Consider the following 11,416-nt stretch of genomic DNA (forward strand, 5'->3'; position numbering starts at 1 on the left):
AAGCACAGGAATGGAGGGCAGTATGTCTTCCATTCCCACATCTTGTCCCTGCCTTCTATGGATCCTCCTTGGAGCAGTCGATGCTCAGCGTTTCGGAATTTGCAGAAGCATCTAAGCACTTTGCGTCTGCAGAAACTGCCAACTGCCAACCCGCCAGCTCTCGACAGTTATATTTTAGGTCTGTGCCAAATGGGCACACGTTTTGGATGAGCTAACTTGAAATATAGTGGTGACACACGCAGTAGCAGCTTCACTTTAGGGCCACGTTAGCAGCTTTGCTCCCTGCCGAGTTTTGTAGTGATCCCATCTTGTGCAGTGGGAGAAGATGGTGGTGTTAACAAAGCGCCTGGGGGATTTCCTGACATGAGGACTGCTCAGTTGTGCTGCATCGCCCCTGCTCCTTTGGAGTCTCCTAAAGTCTGGCACTTAGTAGTGATGCTGCTTAGAAAACAGGCGTATAGCTATTTGGGGGCTTTCAAAGCAGGGAGAGGCTGGAGGTAACCTGGAGAGAAGGCACCATTTCTCATCTCTTGCATGCAAGGGCACGGACTCTTTAACTGCAGAAGTCATCCACTTCACACTGCTGCTATTATTATTGGTAAAAATATTAAATTATTACTTTCCAGGAAATAAGAGAGAAGTCTTTACCTTGGGTTGACACAAAATCATTGCAAAAGTGGAATTTTCCTTCTCCCACCGTGGTCTCGGTCCTCTCTGCCTGGCATTTCTTGGGTCGTCTTCTCCCCTCCCTGTCTCTGCGTGGTTATCTCCCTGGTGCTCTCGAGACTTCTCTGCATGGGAGCAGCACATCAAAAGAAGTGACGAGCCCTTGAGACACGACAGCAGCCACGTGTTTAACTTTCACTGAATTTCACTGAATTTTTAGAGTTGGAAGGGACCACGGAGATCATCTAGTCCAACTCCCCTGCTAAAGCAGGACCACCCAGAGCTTGTCAGAGCATGTTACTCAGGAGCATCCAGGCGGGTCTTGAAAATCTCCAGAGAAGGGGACTCCACACCCTCCCTGGGCAGCCTGTTCCAGGGCTCTGCCACCCTCACCGTGAAAAAGTTCTTCCTCATATTCAAGTGGAACCCTTTATGTTCCAACTCGTGCCCATTGCCCCTTGTCCTCTCACTGGCAACTACTGAAAAGAGTCTGGTTCCCTCCTCCCTCAGCCCACCCTTGAGATACTTGTCAGCATTAATAAGGTCTCCCCTCAGCCTTCTCTTCTCCAGGCTAAAGAGTCCCAGCTCTTTCAGCCTCTCCTCATCAGGGAGATGCTCCAGTCCTTGAATCATCTTTCTTGCCGTTTAGCAGGATTTGCCGTGGCGTTAGACTCCACGTGGCTGGAAAGCAAAGAGCTCCGAACCTCGGGCAGATACCTGCCAAGGCTTTCCTCTGCTTATTGTGTTTTTGGGGCTTTGTTCCACAGGTCCTGCGTGACGGACATGTGCGAGTGCCCGCTCCACAAGAACTGCTACTGCGAGTCGTTCCTGGCGTACGCCCGGGCCTGTCAGAGGGAAGGGCTCAAAGTCCAGTGGGTACCGGAGCAGAACTGCGCAGGTAAGTGATTGGGGGGTTGCTTCTTCCTAAGCCGGGGCAGGGGCTAATAGCCTCCTGTCCTTTTGCTGCTGGAGGAGGATCAAAAATGGATCAGCTGGGATCGCACCAGCAGGGAAGTTGCCTTCTGAGTTACGGAGAAACTCGCCAGGAAAAGATTTTTAACCGTCAAATATTAGAAATGTTTGTTTTGCGGCAAAAAATTCTTCACCTCTAGTGCCACCTATCTTAATTTTATGTACTTCCAGGAAGAAGCACATGCCTTAGTCTTTCAGGATAGGTAAATAGTTGATTACAGATAATGTTTGAACTCCTTTGACCTCCTGTTAAAGCGTATTTCCAGGGACAACACACATACATGATTGCAGTGCATTCAGCAAGGGAAGAAGAAAGAATATATTTAATGGGAACATTACGATGCAAACCTCTGTCAATTTTGGTACTTGGACCAGACTCCCCATGTGATTAGGACTGTATTAATTGCAAGTAATTGTGAGTAATTGTTTTCTATGTGAAGTGGTGGCCTGCGGTCATGGGCACTTGAAGTAAAATGCAATATTGCAGATGAGTATTTCCCCTGATGAAGGCCTCATTAATTTAGGACATGCTATAATGGTATTGGTTTGCCTGGAAATGTATTCAGATTTATGTAAAACAATTGACAGTAGTTGGGGAAAAAAAATATGGGAGAAGAGCTGGTCGAAGAGCTATTACTCTGTGGTCCATTTAGGTGATTGTGTGTGGCTCGGGGTCTACTCTCTCAACTTCAATTTCCTTTTGTGTTGAAGGCACGGCAGCAGGGATGGGTGAGTGACAGAGCAAATTACCTTTGATTGACTGTTCCCAAAAGGCTTGGGTTTTTTTCTTACAAAGGAACAATCCAAACAGGGTGTCACTAAGTGAAAGCCCTATTCAAGGATGTGGTCTCGGACAGCACTAATAGCATGTGCAATTTTAATCTATTGATCTGGTAGTAGATCCATGCAGAACCTGAAACAAGCATCCTGACTTCTGGGTTTTTTTTTTAACCAAAGCACTTCAGACTGAGACCTCACTGTGGCAGATGCTGTAAAGGGAATAAAAACTCCAGTCCCTGCCTTAAGGAGTTTATACAAGTGTTGGCATATCACGACTTAACTAATTGAAGCTTCTTTTCACAATTTTTTCTGGCATTTTACCAAAGACAGGAAAAGTTTCAAAGGCAAAAACAGTCCTTGAGAGAACATTATGAAGGAATTTAAACACACATCTTCCATTAAAGGTAATCCAAGAAGTGTTTAAATCCACCCGCGTTTTTTAATCTCTGTGCAGACTTCTAGAGGGAAAGGGGAAATCTTATTAAACCAAAAACACAGAGAAGCTGTATATGGTCGATTACTCTCAAAACACTTAAGCATCCAGTGTCAAACAAGTAGCACAATCTTCTACAGTAAAGGTAGTGTTAAATTAAAGTGTATCCGCTGCACTCCTTATGTCACCAGTGGCCAGCATCAAGATTTTAATCTTTAGCTTTTTTCTCCCCAAAACTTTTAGTTACAATTATTGTGTCCTAATTGCGGATAAAAGTTCCTGGATAGGAAACAATATATCCGTAATAAAACTTTAGCGTTCTGTGACTTTCATTTCCTGCTTGACATTTCATAGCTGGTGGGATACTTGGAAGAGCTGCGTTCTGATGAAAATGGAGTATACTTATTAGTAAAGTCAGGTTTTAATTATTCTGTTGTGTGTTATAAAACCAGATTTTGTGTGGTTGCCAGTTCCTCTACCCGGACTGCTGTATGCTTAGCTCATTTTTAGAGTCTTTAGAAGGCTTGTGTTGTCTGGAGGGCCAGCCAAACAGGATGCTCAGGAGGCTGAATTACAGGACCTCTTCTCTACATGCTCTTCCTCCTCCCTCAGCATCCTCCACGAAATAGTGCTGCTCAAGGTTTGCTGTCCTTTGAGGTTGGCTCCATAAGGGGAATGTCATCTGTCATTTAATTGGAGGGGTGAAGAGAAGAAGCTAATGAGTAAGGAAAATGGTTAGGGTAGGAAATGGTTGGTGAGATCCGCACAGCACCTGCGAGGGTTTGGAAAGGAATATGGGTTTCCATGGGAAGTAGTGGAGAGTGAGACCTCTTAGGATGGGCACAGGAAGAAATATGATGTGTGAAGGAGAAGAAAAAAAAAAGCAGGAGAGCCAGTGTGAGGGAAAGAAGAAATAAAAGACAGTGATACAGGTGAGAGGGAAAAGAAAGGACACAAATGGAAGGAAAAGGTTTGGAAAGGAAAGGAGACAGAAAAAAGATTTTTTTTTAGCCCAAGAAAGGCTAAGCAAGCAGTTTATAAAGTGCACTTAAATAAAATGAAGCGGTCAAAGGCCTTGGGACATAGTAATTTAATACTGAATTTCTGAGGGCACCAAGAGAAAGAAGACTCAAGGATGACAGATGGGAATAACTCTCTGCCATGGGCATGACTATACAGGCAAGAAGAAAAAGCGGATATGGACTTTATTAAAATGCAAAGTGCACATGGTAGCACTGATGTGCTGACATGCTCCAACAGCCTCATAAAAATGGAACAATTTTCTGTTTTTCCTATGTGACCGGTTGAACTAGAGGAGGATGAGTGTACATCTGATTTTCACTCTTCTCTCCTGGGTCCTTTCTTCCCTGCTGTGGAATTTTCTGGCCAAAGTCACTCTTTTCCCCTGTTATATGTTGCTTTCCTTCAATAGCTTTATTCCATGTGAATATGTGTCAGAAGGCTACTGTGACTTTTCAGTGGAAACTCATTAAAAACTGAAAGTTCAAAAGATTAACACAAGTGTCTCATTAGAAGGTCAGCACCTAGATCTATTGCATCCTCCTACGTTAGAAAGTCCTAAGGAGCACCTCGAAAGCCCAAGCTGTGCAACGCTGACAGAAGCAGCAGGATGATTCACTGATGCACAAATATTAGCTCAGAAGTTTCTGTGGAATCAGATTTACCAGATATCATCCACCAAGGGAATCCGCCAGCGGTTCCACGTTAGGTATTTTGGCTTTTGTTTTGGGGAACAAGAATTCTTCCTAATTAACTACGGCCGTGTCTACAAAGACAGGCGCAGACAGATACAAGCCATCTCTGTGAAACTGCCAAACTGGCTGGAATAAACCAGCTCCGGTCTGAAAACTGTACGGCCTTATTAGGCAGGGTTTATTAGCTCAGGCACAGTGCTGTATTTATGTGACTATATGGCTTCTGGACTGGAGCTGGCTATCATCCCACCAGCTCAGAAAGCAGCCTGAGGGAGCTCACATCTGTCATGCCAAACACATGTTCTAGAAGAAGAGTGGAAAAATCCTGTTGGGACCGGTAACGTTGCAAAATGCAGTATTATTAGTAACTTTTGTATTTTGGGGTTGGGTTTTTGATTATTTTTTTTTTTTTTTTCTAGTGCACTAAGGAAGTTATTACTAACAGAACTCAGTTCTTTAAGAGAGGAATTTGCCTTAAAAACGGGTGCAAAGGCATCTTTTCTGTTTTCCATGTTTACATGGTACTGATTCATTTCAGCAGTCGCTGGGAAGCCTACTGCAGAACGGCTTTATTTTTATTTTTTAAGCTGTTGATGAAGTGGAATGTTCTGGATCAATCACACCACATGTTAACAACTGAAACACTCAACAATAAAAGCCATCCAGGGAACTTAAACAGCAGCCATTGAGCTTTTCTGATTTCTCCCTTGGCAGCAAGTTAATAATGCCATTATAGACTGCCTACAGCAGAAAATAAAGCCATCATATCTTCTAGATGGCATCATCTGAAGGAGAAGGAGGTGTTTTGACATACCCCATCCACGTGTGGTAGAGCAGAGCCGGGGAGTACTTGCAGATGCCATGGCTGCTGAGGGCAGCCTGCAATATATTCTCGTTTGCTGTGGGGCAGAGATGAGGAAGTGGAAAGGAGACCTCGGCCAACTTTCCTCAAACCCACCAGCGGAGGCATCCAGCAGAGCCCAGATGGAACGAGCAGGCCGGCTAATACTGCAATAAAGCTTTGTGGGATGAAACCTGTGCAGCCTAAAAACTGAAGCTCACAGACCTTTCTATGTGAAAACTGCGTGTACTGAAGCCTGAAGTTTCAGTTTGTGGTGGGTCAGTTAGAGATTCTTTGGAGGGAAACTTGTTTTCAGAGAGGAGAGATAAAAGCTTCTAGTAAATAGCCCTCTTAGGATAATTCATGTTGCATGTGGACAAACACTATCGGTCTTTTAACATCTTGGTCTACTTTTCTAGACAGTTAATGCATTGTTTGCAAAGCTCCTGGGAGCTCCGCACATTTTTGTTTCCCCTCTTCCAGAGATTCAATCTCTGTTCTTAACAAGTTATGTAAAAGTGCAGCGTTTGTAGGGAATGTAACGCTTTGCTGTGTGCCCAGTATTTCTTGCATGTTTTTCCCACCTGCTAAATTTCTTGCTTCATTTAGATGTTATTTTAGTTATTCCTTTTGTTTAGTCCCTTCTTCAATGTGCAGGAAAGTTACTACGCAGAAAAAAACAGAAATGCAAAGTTGGAAAAAAATTCTCAAAAGCTCTGTGCCCATAAACAAAACAGGCCTATCTTGAACATTGCTGAAAGATATTTATTCCAACCTGTTCTAAAATGATGTTCAATAAAAGATGTCTCACAGAGTTTTATGTGGCTTGCCCCAGTGCTTTCTCATGCTTAAAGCTAGAAAACTGTTTTTTTTCCCCCTAATACCTATTTAATATCCAGCAGTTGATTCTCTGTTACTCCAGGGTAGTTTTTTGCTGTAGGTAGCTTTCCCCAGCGCTTTCTCATGCTTAAAGCTAGAAAACTGTTTTTTTTCCCCCTAATACCTATTTAATATCCAGCAGTTGATTCTCTGTTACTCCAGGGTAGTTTTTTGCTGCACTATCCATTTTTTTCCAATTTTTTGTTTGCTTAGTTAATATCTGTGTCCTGAGAACTTTGTATACATTCTTGCCAGAATTCCTTCTGCAGGGCTGCTTTTCACATATGTATAAATGCCATAAAATGCGTTAAGAAGTAAAACTTGCAAGAAGCTGATGCTGTTTTGAAGATCACTTTGTTACTGGTGAAGAGGAACCCCTTAAATGTATAATGACGTAGCGCTAAGACTTCCATCCTCTATGATACACTCTTATACATATTTAATCAATTTATTTCTGCATATTTTCTCTTTATCAATAATAGCAGTACTGTAATGGTGCTCTAAGGCCCAACCTTACAGCAAAACAGCATTTTTCTGTCTGTAACAGAACTGTTCTTCAAAAAAATTGGACCTTCAATCTCTTTTAAAAATGGAAGAAACCTCTTTAATGCAACCACCTCTCTGTAAATAGCAAGAGACGATTCTGGATGCTTGAGAGTCCCTTACCATCTATAAGCTATTTTATCAGTACTTGGTTTTGCCATCAGCACAGCCATTAGAAAGAATAACAGGCTTTTATTGCTATTGGACCATGTATTATTCTCCATGCTAAAAAGGCAGGATATAAAATATTAAGAGTTTAAATATTGATCTGGAGGGGGTATAGTGCTTTTAGCTCACCCCTCAGTGGTCTCTTATGTTGGGAATGCATTGAATTCTCAACTACATAAATCAGTGAATAAATACTGGAATCATTAAGTACAAGGATACTCATTTTCGGTGATCCCTTGGTAAAATAGCATAAAGCATGGAAATAATTGATTATTTAAAAAAAAAATGTTTTAGAAATGGTGCTGCTGAATTACCAGCATTGTTTTCATTTTCTGCAATGCACAATATTGGAAGTATAATCTCAGGAACAGAAAGGCTGAATGGGGAATGACTCTCTCATCTTCTTTCTGTAGGAGCGGGACCGATAATAACTGTCTGTCCTTGTAAATGTTTCAGGGATCTTTGGCAAAAGGCATTGTAACAAATACATAAACAATGTTAAGCCTTAAATATAAAGCATAGATCTGCTTATAGACAGAAACCTTGCCAAACCTTTATATACCATCAGCTGTGTTAAAATGCTCAGAAAGTTCAAGGCTGCAAGGAACTTGACACCTTTTTGAATAGGAATTTTGCTACCTCTATATTTGTGATGTGAAGTAGTGTTGCACTTCATATAGAGGAATTTTTTTGCTCCAGACGATCGTTATACCAAAATCACAGAATCACATGGGGTTGGAAGACATCACATGGGGACCTCTGGAGATCATCTAGTCCAACCCCCTGCCAAAGCAGGTCCACCCAGAGCAGGTTGCACAGGAATGTGTCCAGGTGGGTTTGAATGTCTCCAGAGAAGGAGACTCCACCACCTCCCTGGGCAGCCTCTTCCAGGGCTCTGCCACCCTCACAGTGAAGAAGTTCCTCCTCACGTTTAGATGGAGCTTCTTACGTTCAAGTTTGTGCCCGTTTCCTCTTGTCCTGTCCTACACACAAAAAAAAAAAGTGCTTTTTTGCTATTTGCAGCAGAAACCAAAAAAAAGAGTGCTTTTTTGCTATTTGCAGCAGAAACCAGTCCAACATATCATAGAATCATAGAGTCATAGAATCGTCTAGGTTGGAAGAGCCCCTTGGGATCATCGAGTCCAACCATCTCCCCTACTCTACAAAGTCCTCCCCTACACCATGTCCCTCAGCACTGCATCTAAACGGCCCTTAAACACAGCCAGGGATGGGGACTCCCCCCCCTCCCTGGGCAGCCTGGTCGAATGCCCAACCACTCTTTCTGTGAAAAATTCTTTCCTAATGTTCAATCTAACCCTCCCCTGTTGGAGCTTGAAGCCATTCCCTCTCGTTCTGTCACTAATTCCCTGTGAGAAGAGACCAGCACCAACCTCTCTACAGTGTCCTTTCACGAAGTTGTAGAGAGTGATGAGGTCTCCCCTCAGCCTCCTCTTCCTCATACTAAACAGCCCCAACTCCCTCAGCCGCTCCTCATACGATTTGTTTATATATATAGGTACCTTTCCTGGCGTGCCTCTGTTTAATATTGCATGTTTTGTCCCTTTCACTGCCTTCCAGCAACCCAGTGTAAACACGGCGCCGTTTACGATACCTGCGGCCCGGGATGTGTCAAAACGTGTGACAACTGGAACGAGATCGGCCCCTGCCACAAGCCCTGCGTTGCGGGGTGCCACTGCCCGGCGAATCTAGTCCTTCACAGAGGAAGGTGCATCAAGCCAGTCCTGTGCCCACAGCGGTGACACCAGTTCTCTCCCTGAGGACACTAACGTGGGTGGCTCTGACCCCAGCCTTGATGCTCACAGCCGGCGAAGGACTCCAGCGGTTGGTGTGCAGGCCCTGCGGGGTACACCTCTGCTCACAGAGTGTAAATAGTGCCCCCCCGTGTGTGTGTATTTATGTGTGTTTAGGTACACACACGTGAAAGATATCTAAGCGTATGCTGTGTGTATTTAGACACACATACCTATACACAAGTGCCCCCAAACGTAAGTACGACCCATAGATTATATATATGTTCACACAGACAAATATACATCATTTCTATATATCACAGAAGGATGAATTATTATATGTATATTTTTTGCTATAAAGTTTATGTATTATTATTTCTAGGACCCTGATCTGTAAGTCATTGTATAAATAAACCAGGTGTTTTTAATATAATATAGTGGCATGAAAAGACTGGATGACTCTGCCATTGCATAAGTTTGTCGTTTCCAAGGAGACTTTTCTAGGGCCACAGCGCTGCCAGACTGGATTAGTTTCAACACAGAACCTGGATTTACGGTTGTACAGGAAACACATTTCTCTGGAGATGGAGGATTTATCTAGGAATATTTCATGCCTACCTTACAGCTGCGCAGTGACTGGTGACAGCGCTTAATCAGGCAGAGAAAGCCGGGGATCGGCTTTTATGCTTTACTGAAATCACGGTGCAGAAGGATTTCCAAAGCTGGCTGGCCAACTGCCAGCCAGCTGAGAGATTTCTTTCTGGAACGGCACCAAGAAGTCAGGGGCCAGATTTTTCAAGTGTGTTCGGCGCCCAGCAGCTCACTTTGAAAATGTGACCACTTCCCATTTCATATCTTAATGCCCCGTCTCCGTTGCTGCGCTTGGCAGTAGCTGTGAATACACAATAAGGGGTCTGAAGAAAATATTCCTCTACATATTGACATGTTTGAAACTGCTGGGTTTGTTTCATATTTCCCCCAAATATTATGCAGACAGCAAATCCCACTGTGAGTTGGAGTGTTTGATTTCAGTGTGCCTTAAAACATGAAATAACGCTGGATTTAGGAACTCATTTAATTTATCAGCATGGTTTAGAAGAAAGACAAATTCACCCCACCAAAAAAAAACCAGTAGAGAATGTCAAATGCTAATTGGAGTTTATTTTGCAATTTATTTCCTTACTGGTCTATTGCTTGAGGTTTATGAACATGTGGGCTCTGTGAAGTTTTCATGACTTTTGAAGTCTCCCAGGGGAGAAGAAATAATACGGGATTTCATTAGAAACTGTTAAAAAAGCCATACAACTTTCTCAAGCCTGAAGGGACAGGGGGCTATTTTTCTTCCACTGGAAAAGCTCTTATAGAGCCTGATGGAACGGTCTCTGGAGATGACAGAAATCTTTGGGCATCTGATTTAGGTTTATAATGAAGTAATATCCTCCCACACAGCTCCTTCCATTATGCCTCGCATTGAAATCGCACATTGTCATGCTTTGAACAGTTTTCTCCTTTCATTTTTCACTCTCCAGGAAGTTTTGCAGGGTCTGGGTTTACAATGAGTGAGTGGGTGCCACACGCTTGGGTTACACAACCCGCCTGCCATTCTCTCCTGGAGGAAGATGCTGAGGGAACCTGGTTAACTCAGGCACCACGCTATCCAAAAAGCTGCACCACCACCGAGCTGGGCAAATAACGCCAGGAGCCTTCCACAGACACTTGTCCAAATCTTAAATAAACTCAGCTTGATCTTTTTATGTCCCCTTTGTGTTCGTTTTTCTCGGAACAATCAAATAACTTGGTTTTCCTGGCAGAGAGGGTTTCGAAGCCACAAGTGCACTGGGAAGCAGCATTGCAAATGTGCAGATCCCATCAGAGCAGGAAACCAGAAGAGTTTTATGTGGCTCATGTGATAACTGAAAGGCGAAGCTGAAATTTAGAACAATTGCAATTGGTCCAAGGAGTTAAAACATAAAATGGCAGTCATTAAAATAATTTAAAGCATCAGTTAGACCAAAGAGCATTTCAGCTCGCGAGCTTTCAATGCTTGGATATGGGATCTAAACCATTAAAAAGGCCATTTGCAGCTCTAGTTTAGGATAGATTTTCATTACTGATAGATTTTCATTACTTACTGCTCAGTGTTTCCAAAATAAAAATACAGGCAAAGTAAATTGCATATGGGAACGGTGTGTGGAACCATCCTCCCCTTTTCTTCTTCTGACTGAAGAAGGTGAGTGCAAGGTGAAGGGAGAGGCCTCCAGCTCTCTCAGTTCACTGACCGCATTCAAGCAATGCCTAATTGATGCCAGGTGAAGAGGTGACTCCGTCTGTCTGTAGGTCGAACTCTCATTTTTAAATCTTAAAATGGTTCAGTTTTAAACCTGACCTACAGGTCATCTCAAAATGAGGACACGTTTAGCCCTTTCACATCTATCCCATTAAGGGTAGCCCCCTGCTTTTTGCTGTACTGATGTATACTGGGGAGGAGAGGAATGTGCTTTTACCTCCAAGCTGTCTGATTGTGCCTGTATGGTGCTGTAGAGCTTTTTCCTCCAAATTCCCCAGTTTTCAAGGCAACAGTAAGGTCTGTCATCTGCTCATGTACCGTTCACATGTACAGCCTAAGGTGAAGGAGTTCTGCTTTTCTAGAAATTGCCCCCAAGTTTCA

The 11,416-nt window shown here is 43.2% G+C and overlaps 1 protein-coding gene across 1 annotated transcript in view; it reads left to right on the plus strand.

Moving 5' to 3' along the window:
- The window catches only part of BMPER (BMP binding endothelial regulator), a gene marked incomplete at its 5' end in the record, with an annotated part of 173,056 nt that extends 163,878 nt beyond the window's left edge, over positions 1–9,178 (plus strand). Inside the window, 2 exons of the mRNA XM_014949436.1 lie at positions 1,434–1,564; positions 8,576–9,178. Of these exons, the coding sequence (XP_014804922.1) occupies positions 1,434–1,564; positions 8,576–8,757 (313 nt within the window). The remainder of the gene's footprint in view (positions 1–1,433; positions 1,565–8,575) is intronic.
- Positions 9,179–11,416: the final 2,238 nt, after the last annotated feature.

This window comes from Calidris pugnax, unplaced genomic scaffold (genome assembly GCF_001431845.1).
Source record: "Calidris pugnax isolate Ruff unplaced genomic scaffold, ASM143184v1 scaffold124, whole genome shotgun sequence".
NCBI lineage: Eukaryota > Metazoa > Chordata > Aves > Charadriiformes > Scolopacidae > Calidris > Calidris pugnax.